The 14,506-nt window shown below is 38.5% G+C and overlaps 2 protein-coding genes across 3 annotated transcripts in view; both read left to right on the forward strand.

The window, feature by feature from the left end:
* The window catches only part of KLF7 (KLF transcription factor 7), a 412,385-nt gene that overhangs the window by 303,392 nt on the left and 94,487 nt on the right, over nucleotides 1-14,506 (forward strand). The gene's annotated exons all lie outside the window — the stretch shown is intronic.
* Nucleotides 162-12,937, forward strand: CMKLR2 (chemerin chemokine-like receptor 2). Its single transcript, XM_009899054.2, has 2 exons — nucleotides 162-418; nucleotides 11,317-12,937. The coding sequence occupies exon 2, from the start codon at nucleotides 11,333-11,335 to the stop codon at nucleotides 12,383-12,385; it is 1,053 nt and encodes a 350-aa protein (XP_009897356.1). The 5' UTR covers nucleotides 162-418; nucleotides 11,317-11,332; the 3' UTR covers nucleotides 12,386-12,937.

Consider the following 14,506-nt stretch of genomic DNA (forward strand, 5'->3'; position numbering starts at 1 on the left):
TATAAACCAGAGTGCTTACAAAGAAATACTGTTTAACCTCTTCTCTGCATAACAAAAAGCAGCCTAGAAGTGTAAGGTCTCTTTCCATTCATCAGCCACCACATCTGTTGCTTGCTTGGACACTGACCAAAATGATTCATTCACATGTCTAACATTTATTTTTGGTGAAATACTGGGATTATACAGAAAGGCAATATTTCAAAACTGGGTCTAGGAAACCAAGGGAAGTTGGAAACAACTTCCTCAGTTGAAAACAAACACAGCGTTATATCATTCTGCAGCTTTATTAGAAGGAAGGCAGTAGCCAAGTGAAGCAGCTGGATTCACACTGAAGTCACTCTGAACTCTGCAGATCATTCTTCTGCTACGGAGCTCAAATCCCTGATTTATTGTGTTTTATTCCAAAGAACTGAACAAGGTAGGTCAATCTGTCATATTTTAAATCTAAATAATATGTTTCTACAGCTTCAAACCTTTGCATGCAAATCCTGTGGGGTAGTGTAGAATGTGCTAACTAAAAGAGCTTCTTGGAAGAAAGAATGTGATATTCCTTTATTTAAAATCTTACTATTTTGAACCACCCCTGCAGCAAGAAAAGATATTAAAGTATGCATTAATTTAATTTGTAGACTTTTGAATGTGTTTATACACATTTCAAGGAGTCTTTTATCCTGTCAGAGAATCGTAAGTGACCTTAACTTAAATCTCGCTTTCTCTCTCTTCTTCCCTCTCCCCACCTCCTCTGGTGTGTTGTTTTTATTTTTTTTTTTTTAATTTACTTAGAGATAGCATGTCTCCTATAGCTATAGCAATTCCCAGTGTTAGTAGACATAAGTACATCAGTTTTGATCCAGACAGATTTCAGAACTGAAGTGGGAAATAATTTCAATTTATGTCACAGATTAACAAAATCATTCCCATGAGTTGTAGTCATGCAGGATTAAAAAGGCTTCTATGATTGGAGCTAGATGGTCTGTTTCCCCTAATCATTCTGGAACAAGTAGGATGTGAATTTAGCTATCACTAAGTGTAGGCGAGCTTGTTTCCTAGGAGGTGTCAAGAAGCCTTTTATAGTACTGCACAATGAGACAGCGCTAGATTCCATCTCCTATTCAGACTTAGTGACAACCCTGTTGTTGTCACCTGTAGCCTTTCTAAATGTAACCTGGCAAAGCCAAACTGTCCCAAACCTGGTTTTGTAGATTTACAGAAGATGTATAGATTCTCTATGAATTGAAACACATTTGCTTTCTATCTGAATAAAATTGTATTATTGAATTATTTTAAATATTTATTACTTCATAGCTAAGGTGAAAAGAGTGAGTGAGGGTACTTCAAAGTAATAGCATTTTTCAGGTCAGCTTTTTGGAAACTGATTCAGGATTAACTTGCTTATGATGTCTTACTTTCACTATCATCATATTATTGTTTTGCCTCAGCTGAACCAGAAAGCACAACTATTTTATTTACTGTCACTGCAGCTTCTGCCCAAATTTAAAACATCAGCTGCTTACACCAGGCAGACAGGATGGAGATCCTACCAAGTTTACTTTTATCCTAGGGACTTTATATGTGCTATGAGTGATACAAGAGTTCACTTTTATTGTACTTAGATTCTATCTTTGAGTGTGATGTAGTGGAAGTTATTTGACTCTGGAGAATGAATTACGGTTTGGAATCTGTAAGTGCCTTTGTAGAAAAGGATCACAAGTCAGGGAAATTATATAAGGATTCCTGGGCAGGGGCAGAGGAAGTCTGTTAATGACAGTAATGCGATTTGTGTGTACTATACATGACAAATTCTTCCTTTTAATTTTAAAAATTCTCTGGTGACAACCTAATGAGCAACTTCTGGAATGCTATTAGATTTGTATTTATCTCTGGCAGATTGATTCAAGGGAAAAATTTGTATCTGTTTCTAAATAAAGCTGGTTGCCTTAAAGATTTTTCTTCTCCTTATGTTTCTTGAAAGCTGCTTGAAGTTTGTGATTTGGTTTTAGACATTAATATTTTAATAATTCTGCTGTTCCAAGCCCTAAGCAGCTAGTATTGCAGAGGATTATAGTCTGTTGAATGGTCTTGTTATTTGTGAATTTATTCATTTTGTCAAATAGAATGTGCCAGTGGTTTGGCTAATTTTCACTCATTATTTCTGTTAATGGATTGATTGGTGTTCATCTGGTCTGAAGACAGCGGTTTCATGAGAGTGCAGGGCTTTGTTGTTGCTGGCTTTGAAAAGAGAACTGAGTGGGAGGAACAGATTCTCATGGTCTGTTACCAGGAGAAGGGGTTTCTGTGACTGGGGTGGGCAGTGTCCAAGAGAAAATTGGTCTTAGAAAGGAAGATGCTGTCATTCACAGATCAACTCCCCCACACTTACACAGTGTACTTGAGAATCCTGAGAGAAAATGAAAAAATGTGTTACTAAGCATATGGTTATTTCAGGGGAGCTCAAATAATTCTGTGCTCTTTGTATCTTTAATATGTTCCAGAGGTTACAGGCTTAGAGACAGGAGCAAAAAGCCCTGTATCAGCCCACGTCTGCTGTTTGCCACAGATAATTTTTGCTGAATTGTTGCAGCTCTCTTATACCCAGCCCACCATTTTCCTGCAGTACAATTCTTTAGATGAACTGAACAGAGCTGCTACAGGCATAATAGTTATTAGTGGGCTCAAAGGGAAACTGAATTGCCACAAGCCACGTTTGTTCTCAAGGATTATCTGAAAAACCTGTCTCTCCAAAAGTCCCCAGTCCTCATCAGGGATATTAGCTAGCAAAGAATTTGCATCCTTCTCCTACTTCTCTTATGCAGCCTAAGCTCTCTTGTCCCTTTTTATACTTCTTGAAGGATGTATTTAAAAGAATCACAAGGCACAAATATGAAGAGCCATCACCTTTTCCCTCTATCCACCTCTTCATTCTTTTGGCATGGTCTGAATTCTGCCTCCAACTTTGAATCTATTGTTTGGCTTTGGGCAAGACACTTCTGTTCCTTTCCCAACTTTAATCTCTGTTTATTCTGTTTAATTATAAACAAGGCAGGAATTATCTCTCATTTGCTGCTAGTGCCTAGATCCAGTGAGGCTTTGATCTTAAAGGCTGAGGCCTTTGGGTACTTTCCCAACATAAATATGTGTTTCTTTCAGCAAGTGTGAGCCTGGTGCAGAAGTTTTATTTTCTTCTGAAGCTTGCTATATGAGATAAAGTGGAGAGTAGCAAGTCCTGTACCATGTAATACCACTTTCTGCTCTCCTATTTCTTCTTTCAAGTATCCTCTTGTAATCAGCTCAGCCCCACATAATTTTAATGAGGTGTTTCAGACCTGTTAAGAACCATCAGCTATTTAAGAATACTGAGTAATTTATTGTTGAGGTCCTAAACTCTTAACTGAGGGTGTTGTACCAGATGTGCCATCAGGTGAGAAGTGATTTGCAAAGGTAAAACCTGTAAAACCAGAATTTCCAAGTTCCTAATTTAACATCTCAATAAAGGCTCCATCTATTCTTATCAGTGCTAGGGAGTGTTTGCAGTTCCATGTTAGGGAGACAATTATCCAGCCCTCCTGAAACTGTATTAACAATTTGAATTTTCCCCTTTCTCAGGAATACAGGCAGTGATTATTTTAGACTTGATCTTAAAGTAAATAAAAGAGTTAGCTTTGTATGAATAGACATATTGGAGTAACAGTAATAGAGAAGTAGATACCTTTAATCTACTGTACATAGTGATTCTAGTATGCTGACTGTGATGACAAAATGAAGTGTGTTATCAGTTGGAATGTTTTGGTTATATACTAACCATATTTTGGAATTGGATGTTCTTATAGACCTATGCAAAATCATGGCAAGAGTAAAATACCCATAGCAGAATTACAATCATGCTAGAAGAAACTGCTTGATGTAGATTTAGTGAGTAGAAGAAACCTAGAAGAACAGAGACTGATATAGAGGGCAGTACCTAACCAAGCATACTGTTAGAATCTGTGAAATAGAATAAGATGTAGGAAAGCGTATTTGAGGAAAAAGTTGTATTGCTGATTTTTTCTGGACTTAGCTCTTAATTCTTCTTGTTAAAATGACTAAGTGTAACAGGATGTTAACAGGTTGTAACAAGTTATTAACAGAGATTTTATATCTTTTTGGAGAGGGTTATTTATTTTTTTCTGTGGTGATTTGTTATGCCGCAGCAACTTTAGTATGATTGTTGTCTTGTATAATGTGCCTTAATCAGTCTGCTGAGAAAACAGTTCATAGTGTGAAAGAAATCTCTGTATTCACTCCTTATCCTCTGTTCTTGCTTGGCTACTTCCTGTTAGGAGGGAGTTGTGCTTAAAGCATGTGTACAGCTGTTCAAAAATCAGCCAGAGCTGCGTGATCATGTAATGATTGTGTAATGATCATATGAATGCTAGGCAAAACATATGGAACAGTTACAACGTAAAAAAATCCAAATCTCTTTTTTGCAAGAAAAACTTTTATATTCTAGTAAAGCTGTGCTTTACTAGAAATGCAAGCATTCATTATCTTGTCAATTTAGCCAGTGAGGCACTAAAAAATTTTGTATCAGGTATCTCCATTACTCTAAGTGATGTAGTTACTATGGTGGCTTCTAGCCAAAGAAAATACTGATGGTGTTTGTCGAGGAATAGAAAACATATCAAACTTCCCTGGAAAGATACGTCATTGGTGTGCATACCTCACATGCTGAAGACACAGTATGATATACAGTGTACCTGCTGGCCTTTGTCATCTGAGAGGTGTGCTTAATGGTGCTGTGATATGTCCTGAGTGGCCTCTAGAGATGGAGTAATAGATATGGCAAGCAAATGATGGAGATCCAGGTTCTTTGTCTCTTCAGTGTGGAGAAAACAGACCAGAATCTGCAAGGGCTGCTTAGGTAGATGATGGCTCCCACAAGGTGGCTCAGGGGAGAGCCTTTCTTCAGAAAGTAAAAGGTCTTCCGGAGGTGAAGCTGTGGTTTCTCTGCTCCATCACGAGTGAGGTGATGGTGTTACATCCAAAGAAGGAGAATAGGATTGTAGTTCAGCCACTAGGCAGGGACTCCAGATTTAGCACTTTGTTTGATCAGAGATTTCCTATAGGTCATTCTAAGCCTTCTTGTCTGTAAGCTAAACTGATGATACTTCTCACTGCTTTCAGTAATAGTTATGAATACTGAGGTGTTATGGCTGGTTATGTAAATGCTACAGCAATGCTGACACATAAAGTATAAGACCATATTTTAAATTGCAAGGGTCACTGTTTACCTAAACTTCTGATTTTACCTACTTGTAAGAATGCTAGATTGTCTGGGTTTTTTAACCATTTTATTTATTTTTAGTTTTCCTTCTTTTTTCTTTTTTTTTTCACTGAATGGGGCCAATTAAGTGTTTCACAGGTACAATCTGTCATTTTCTTGACTCTAATGTATGTTTGTAATCACATGGTAGACTTTCAGTGGCTACTGCAACTCATTATGTTCAAAAAGAATATCAAAAAGGTATTTTAACCTTTAGCTGTATTAAGGAAACAAGAGCCAGAGTAAGCGCTGACTACACAGTGACTGATTGCCCCTGCCCCAGTGTATATCCCAAGGGCATCTGGGTTTCTTTGTCTTCTTTGGGGTTGGAAGTCTTGGTGCTTGGAATCAGCAGGAAAATAAATCACATTTGATGATACACAGTTGCTGTTTGCAGACATTTATGAGTTAGCTGATTGTGGAACTAGTATACTGCTCAGTTGGAGTAGTTGTCTGGATGATTTGTTATAATCAGCCTAGACCTACTGTAGATACTTTTCATGTTACACCAGCATTATTTAGATATAAAGTTGGGGTTTCCATTTGTCATTTAACATTTCTGTGTTGACAAAAGTGCTGATCAGGCATCATTGCTTTACCAGTATTAACTGAGTCTGCTCTGTAAAGGTTTGTTAATCCTGCTGTAGCACTTGCTTTGAGAAAAAATGTTCTGAGGCTGTTAGCTGGTCAAATGACTTCAATACCACAGATTAAGTGGTGTGTTATGACTATCAGAGTCATGTTCGGCCTTGCTCACAGAAAGTTGGTTTTGGCATAAATCTGAGATGTGTAGCTAGTACATGGTGTATGCATTTCTAACACTGCTTCACTGAGAGATGTAATAGAGAATGATGGGGGGTTGCATTCTTGTCTTGTCTGCTAGAACAAATATATCTATATTATGTCTTGCAAATATTTCCAGACAGATAAAATATCTATTATGACCCATTCTAGTTGTTGAATTCAGGGAATCTAACAAAGTCAGTTTGTTATCATGTGTCTAATGACCATTAAAACAATAATCAAGACATAGGCATTTGTGTATGTGTCTGAGAAAGAGAAAACTTACATACAAGCGTTGGTTCTGCTTTTGTGTGTAATAGCTCAAAATGCTGCTTCCTAGTAGTTTTGTCTACAGGTCCAGTTTTAGGCTTAAATTATAGTGTAGCTATGATTTAATTTTGTAGTATGGGTGTATCCTGCTATGGGAATGTTTCTGCATGGAGGTAAGCGGTCAGCTTAGATTTGTTTTTTTGAGGGAGAAATACAAGTCCATGACAGTTTGTAATCTCATCAGTATTCTTGGTGAATTTTAGGATCTATGTCTTTGTAAAATACTTGCCAGAAATATATGTACCTCTAGCAAAATTGCTCAGCCTTCTGTGTTTTGAACTTCACAGATAAACTAACAGGTGAATTTCATGTTTATGTTTTTGAAGCTAGATAAACTCAAAATTTAGCACCTCACATTATTGGATTTTTTACATTTTTTTTTTTCTCTCAGATGAATTCAATATCCAGAAAATCTTGCTGAGATACAGTATGACAAGCAGACTTTAGGTGACCTTTTGAGAAACTAATTTATCTTGGTCTCTCACATTTGACTTTTTCATATTACAAAAGTTGAAGTGAGTCAATCGGTTAAGCTTTCCTTTAGCTGTAGATCATACTCATGGAATGTAATACACTCAGAATTATTCATAAAGGAAGGTTTGTGTTATATATTCCACTATGAAGTTAACTGCTGAGACAGCCAACTCCATAAACTATAGTTTTCCCATTGTCTGACCTCTGTTGTGACCTCTGAAATCAATTTTGCTGGCTAGAGGCTCTGAGCACTGTTTATCACAATGAACAAATAGATTTTGGGACTACCACTCAAATATTTAACTTTTAACTAACATAGACAATGAATAAGCTCTTCCCTGGACCTCTCTGTAAATTTCATAAGTAATGAGGACCAAATGTGAGGGAGAGTTTGTGTGGGCTGTAGCCCAAACATGTGGCCTAAATTACCAGTGTAATTAAGTTGGATAGTAATTTGCATGTTGTCCAGAGAACTTTGAAGCCCCAGGAAGAGTGGAGTGAGTGGAAATGACAACTGTTTTGTTTGTTTTCTCCTATTTTAGACTGAAAACCCAATATAATTTAATTCCAAAACCATTCCACTGACCTCAGGGCTGAGGCATGGAGAGGTCAAACAGGATGCATGTGTCACAGCCATGAATAGAGTCCAAAGTACTGGTCCAATGTCGTAACTGTAAGGCTATTCTTAGCATAACAAAAGCTGTTCTCTTTTAAGCATATCCAATCATTTGTCCAAGTTGTCATTATGGCTCAACTTTATGAAGTACGGTAATGGTGACAGAAAACTCTACATATTTGTAGTAAAAAACTATGCATGTGTCAACTGAAATCTGACTCTTCAATTCCCTGCTGAAATTCAGAGAAAGGCAGTTCATGTAGCACATGGTGAAGGCTCTTCCCAATGGTTCTGTGGCTTTGTATTTTAGAAATACTTCCTAATGATCTGTGTTTCTTGGTAATTGTGGGTTTTGTCCCAGGATCTAAAAGGTAATAGCACCAAGTGCCAGCCTGTGATATTCCTAGAGGCTCACTTAGTAATTAACTACTGTTTTACAGAAGGGCAATGAAACATCCTGGTCAAATATTCTGAAACCTAGTTCCTTAAAATTAAGCAGCTATAGTCATAATTACGCAACTGAATGAAGGAGGCTCAGTTTTCAGAGCTGCTTGTGACCTTAGCAAACTGGAACAGACTCCAGTGAAACAATGATAAGTGTATCCTGTGCACAGTCTCTTTACTATTTAATAAAAACCCAACAGGATGAAGCCTAAACTTGGTTGTATTCATCCACATGCAACACAACTCTGTTCTGTAACCTGTGGCTGCTCCCAAATTCTACCACCAGGCCTCTAACCACACTTTCCTGTTTAATGAAAAATATTTGCCTTCCTCTGGCTCTTTTTTGCAACCCTGGAGCAGCAGGAACTGAGCCAGTGAACTGCACCAAACCTTCCTTGCCCTTTCTATCAGTTGTCCTGAAAGCCCTGCAGGAACGGCTGGCAAAAGTCTTGTTTTCTCTGCTGGGTCTCTGCAGACAGGTTCATGGGAGCCTGGAAATTAGGCCATCTATCAAAGATCATACAGGAAATCAGTGACAGAATAATGAATTCTCTTTCAAGACCTGTATTTGAACTGCAAGACAGTTCTAACTCTGAAGGTATGTTAAAAAATAAATCCCAAATTTGTGTATTAAAGACCACGTATGTTTCAAAAACATGAAGAAACATCCCTGCTTGAATGCTGGTTAACAGTTATCCCAGATGAAAAAAATCCAGATACTTCCTGATGTAAACCAACATAGCTCCACTGACAATCCTGTATTGCTTGTCTGCTTCAGGGCAGGGCTTAACACCATGAGTCCTGTTGTAGAAGTGCTTCATATATGTGGATGTCATAGGGTAAAGTTTCTGGGCTTTGCAGATGGAATTGTCAGTCTTTGCTAAGCCCTAGCCATAGAATCTAGTTTCAGCATCTGTGCCCTGCAAGCAATAGGAAGAAATGTTCCTTCTGCCTTTTTGCCCCCACTGCTAAAGAGTTAGCAGTGGAAGAGTAGGAGTCAGAGATCAGGAGAAATACAGGCTTGGAAAAGTAATTGCCTTCAAAAGGTGTGCTCTTGCAGTGATGGAGTTTTAAACCATTGGAGGCTTGATAAATATTTGGTATTTATTTAAGTATGTTTGCTTTCTCTACTATACATAATCTTTGAAATTCTAAATATAAAATTAACATTGTTGGACAGTAGGCAAATGTCTGCTACTGTCATTATGTTTGGGGTTGTTGGTTGGGTTGGGGTTTTGTTTGTTTGTTGGTTTTCTTTAGCATAATTAGGGAGGAAAAAAGAGTTGAGAGAAAATGTTTGAATCCAAGTATTGTTGTGTTGTGCTAGCTCTTCAAAAACCTAAAAGCAAAACTGATGAATGACTGGAATGCAGGATGTTGATTAGCAAGAGTCTGAAAAAATAGGTAGTTTTGTTTTGTACTTTTTTTTTTAATTGCATACATTTGATTTGTACTATAGGCAAGACCCTTAAAAATCCAGTTATTAATGTGACTGTCCTCTGAAACTGTCTAAATGTAATGTTATTCCAGATGTTAGCGGTACTGCTCCTTGTTTATAATGTTTCTCAGCAGCTGCTAAGCTATCTGAAAAAAAATTACTCAGATGGGTGGTACTGGTATTTGATGCAGAGTCTGCCCCCACGGGGCATGCAATTATATGAATTCAGCCCAGTAAGTATCATTTTATCAGGACAGCAAACCAAATAACATTCCTTCAGCCTGATGTAAATTACGAAGGGCAAATGTTATCATAGCTTCTTGACAGAACAGGCTGTTTTCACTCATTACATATTTTTTTTATCAAGAGATGTAAAATTATATAACTTTTTTTTGTTCTTCCCCCTCCCCCTTTCCCCTTACTTATCCACCAACAAATGAGAAATGTAATCCTGCTAAAGCATGTGCACTCCCATAGCTTCACTTGTGTGAGTAATCCTAAGCAAGCTACTTTTTTGGAGGAAAGGTCTGTACACCACCTTTCCTCCACCACCTTTCCTCCAAAAATACAAACTGTGGTGTGGTTCTGCAGCAGTGGACTATGGAGACCACTCTCCTGTTGTCCTTAGCATTAATGGAATGGCAGGAATGCAGGGCTGAGTTACAAAAGTGAGTGCTGGTTTAGAGTTTCTGAATGGAGCTATTGCTCAGAACTGTACCAGTGAGCTCCTCCATAACACAGCTAATGGGCTCTTAGGGACGGGTTTTCAGGGCAGTTGAGTCCAGCCAGAACAATATAGCTTTAAATGATAACAGAATTTAGCAAAATAATTGTTTTGACCATGGCAGATACTGTTGTTAGTCTGGGGCCATCTGTGCCTTCCTGCAGCTTTGTCCATACTGTGGAACAACCACACAACTTTGCTTTTTCCTGTTCAATCCCTGTTTGCTATCTGTTTTCCATTCATTTCTTTCATTATGGGCTTTTCTTTTTGATTTAGATTTTCCTTTCCTTCCCCCCTTCTCTTACTCCCACACTTTTCCGCTGGAGTTTGGGAAGAAAATTCCTATATGAAAAATCATCATGTAGTTTTAAGTTCCAGAAGCTTTTGCAACGGAAGAAAACTGTCATTCTGTCTTAAAAAAAAAAAGGGGGACGCATATATTCTTCTGTAGCTCTTGTAGCATTTTGTTCTCCTGAGAAACTTGATTATCTTTCATCTATTACCTGTTTCTCAGCTGACTAATGGAAGAATAACCACAATTGTATGTATTGTCCCTGAAATACGTCTTGTATGTTTCCTTCTCTACATCATTTGCAGCATTAAGTAAATCTAATGCAATGATTGTGTCTGAAAATCAGCATTCCTGGATACAGAGATAGATACATGATACAGAGGAATAAACCCATGAATTTTCAGTTGGTGAAGAAATCACTGTCTATCATTTTGTTAACTATAATTAAGAGAAGTGTCTCTGTGTGTGTATAGGCTTCCTGGCATTTTAAATGCACTTTTTTTTGCCTATGTAGATGCCTCTTGCTTCTCTGAGTTTGGACATATACAATCCATAAAACTTGCTTCAAATAGGAATAGAACAGTAAAATATGAAACCCAACTAGAACAGAAAAATCATGCTTCGGTAAACTTTGCATCTGGTCTCCCAGAAATTTATCAGTGATAACATGCTCAGTGCTCTCTTAAGAAATAATTGCAAACAAAGCAGTTCTGAGGATTTCAGATGTTGCCTCGAGCATTTCTTGAAATGCTCCTGACCAAAACACTACACAAGCTTTGTACTAGCAATTGACAGGTAAAAAGTGACTGGTATGTGAAACTGGTATGTGACCAAGAACTTAAAGGAATTGCAAGTTACTATGTGTAGTGCTGTAAAACATTTCTTCTTTGACTGTTCCATTTCTTTTCTCCCCCAGAAAGCAGCTGTGCAACATGACATTTGAAGATTTTGAGAACTACTCTTATTTCTATGACCTGCCTGAGGAAGACGAATCACCCCAGTCCTCCCTCAGCATTGCCCATGTAATTTCCCTTTCCTTTTACAGTGTGGCATTTCTGCTGGGAGTGCCAGGCAATGCCATTGTGATCTGGTTTATGGGTTTTAAGTGGGATAAATCTGTTTCTACACTCTGGTTCCTCAATCTGGCTGTGGCAGATTTCATTTTTGTTCTCTTCCTGCCTCTCTATATTACATATGTCGCCATGGGCTTCCACTGGCCTTTTGGGAAGTGGCTCTGCAAAATGAACTCATTCATTGCACTACTTAATATGTTTGCCAGTGTTTTCTTCCTGACATTTATCAGCCTTGATCGCTATATCCGCCTGGTCCACCCAGTCTTTTCCTACAAGTACCGGACTGTAAGGAACACTCTCATTCTTAGTGGGATCATTTGGATATCAGCTGCAATTATTGGTGGCCCTGCCTTGTACTTCAGAGACACAGCTACAGTTCTCAACAATGTCACCATTTGCTACAACAACTTCCATGTGCATGATAGAGAACTTATTTTGCTGACACATCACATTCTCATTTGGGTGAGGCTTGCTTTTGGTTACCTCTTTCCTCTAGTGACCATGGTCATCTGCTACTCCTTGCTGATTGTCAAAGTGAAGAGAAGAACTGTATTGACTTCCAGCAGGCTTTTCTGGACCATCATTGCTGTAGTCGTAGCTTTTTTTGTTTGCTGGACACCATATCACATATTCAGCATTGTGGAGCTGTCTGCTCACCATGATGAAAATCTGCATGACTTACTGCAGGATGGCATTCCCCTCTCTACTGGCCTTGGTTTCATCAACAGTTGTCTCAATCCCATCCTCTATGTTCTGATTAGCAAAAAGTTCCAGGCCCAGGTCAAGACAACAGTCTCTGAGGTGCTAAAATTGGCTCTATGGGAGGTGAGCTGCTCAGGAACTGTCAGCGAGCAGCTCTGGAGCTCGGACAACACCCACGCACCCGTGCACTATTGTGAAACTGCTCAGTGAGGGCTCATCAATATCCCTCTCCAAAACAGCTGACAGGAGATCTGGAGCTGTTCTTGACTTTTTATCTGCCAGTCAGATATGCATCGTTGCATGTACAATTGTATGTAAACAGCTGGCTTACTTGCACTTGCTGCTTTCCTTGAAAGGTTTTTAAAGGACACATCATTTGGGTGCGGTGTATTTGCAGTGTGCACACAGCCTGAACTCAAAGCCATCATTTTAAGTTGGAATTCCTCTTACTGGAGTTTTGATTAGGAATATTATTGTAATGCTGTTGTTCTGTTGTGATTCTGTACCTCACTGATAGTAAAAGAGGACATAATAAAAATACTCCTCCTTGCTATCACTGATAACATTCACAATTGAGGCATTCTCATCCAAGAGGTTATAGCCATACATCAATGGGTTATGAATCTGATTGTCTAGGATTGCCTTAAGAAGGAATCATCTGGCTACATCACAGCTAAGTGAAGCTATTGGTGGCTCCATTCTGCAGCTGGAGAAGAATCCCAAGAGAGATAACACTGAATTGCTGATTTCTCTTGTCAAAGAAGAAAATTATGGAAATCAAATCTCTTTTCTCCAACTGTTCTTTATCTCACACTAAAAAGTAGGACAGGAGTTGCTGTTTTCTGGATGCTTATTCCTGCGCTTTTAGCACCACTTGGGTGCAAAATACTCTGCAGATGTTTCATATAGGTCTTAGGCTCATTAGAAATGTGCAAAGAATGACTGGAAATATTTCATATAGAAGCTGAGATTCAAGGCTCCCTGCCACACTTGTTCTTTTTCTGTGTTTGAATTTTCAAGCCGCAAGACATTTACAACTACTGGTTGCTCTGTCAAACAATAGTAAAGAAAAAAGGGTATCATTTTGTTTGCCGTAATGCTAATCTTCAAAAAAACAAAAAGAGTGAAACCAACAATATTCTGCTACAAGTCTACAGCCAAATTTGAACGTTGCCAAATGAGAGGCAAGACAATGCATCCAGGAATTAGTGTCCACTCCCCTAAGAAAAATTAAGTAGTTCCAGTTGTGCTTTATTCTGTTCCAGCTTGTTGCTTGCTGTAGAATCACATACACTACTGCAAATATGTTAAGTGGAGTAGACCAATTTCTGATGCAATACCACTCAAGAAGTTGAATGTGGGACAAAACTCCAGTAAAACCATAAAGCTTTGAGTACATTTGGAACATTTGTCTTTGTTATTGGCATAGGTATATAGAATAAAACTGCCTTTAAGATGCTGTGGTTTCCATGGCCTGCTGACACACCTCAGTAGCATTTATACCGTAATCGAGGCCTTACATGTAAATATATTTGCTTTTGTGTAATTATATGCATATACCCATGCATAAGCACATCCACTATTTGTAGCTGTACAAATTGAAAATCTGTGGTCTGTAACCATTTCCTTGGGCTCTGGTTTCAGGGCCTGGGAGTGTCAAACAGGATCAGTGGAATTTCAGTGTATTTCACTTTGGCAATGTTGGTAAGCAGCACTCATCCAGTCATTTGCTGCCTGCTGCGTATTTTGGCACGGTGCTGATCAGTGCGCCTAAACCAAACATAGTGCAGGTTTTCTTTATGTGTTTCTTGGCATCGTTCTAAGAATGATGTATTAGAACTGCTCTCCTGACTGTACTCCCAGTGAAGTAGTAAAATTTTGTTGTTTCTAAAGAGCTCGTTCATTTGCTTTTCTCCGTAATAGGCAGCAACTGTCCCTTTTTTAGAACTCTTTCCCAAAGATTTTGGAATCCCTGACTCCCCCTACTGCAGGAATGAAGGTTTATGTAGGCCACCTTGTACATGATCTCTGTGAGCAAAGATATTACTGTATGTAGTAAAGAGACTGGTGTTTCAAAAGGGGGAACATACATATGCTGCTTTGCATACCTTAGCAGAAAGCTTCCCCAGAAGCAGACAACAGAATGGAACCCAGTAAGGAGAAAGTCAGCCCTGGTTGGATTAAGTATTTTGCAATGTAACTCCTGCTTCTTTCACACCGAATTACCTCCAAGAGTAATGAAAGTCACCCAAACAAAAGATAACTCAAGTTTCTTTTCCCAAAGTGTTTAAAACATTTCTAGACTACTTTGAGAAATATTTGTTCCAGTTG

The sequence above is a fragment of the Dryobates pubescens genome, chromosome 2 (genome assembly GCF_014839835.1).
Source record: "Dryobates pubescens isolate bDryPub1 chromosome 2, bDryPub1.pri, whole genome shotgun sequence".
Taxonomy (NCBI): Eukaryota; Metazoa; Chordata; class Aves; order Piciformes; family Picidae; genus Dryobates; species Dryobates pubescens.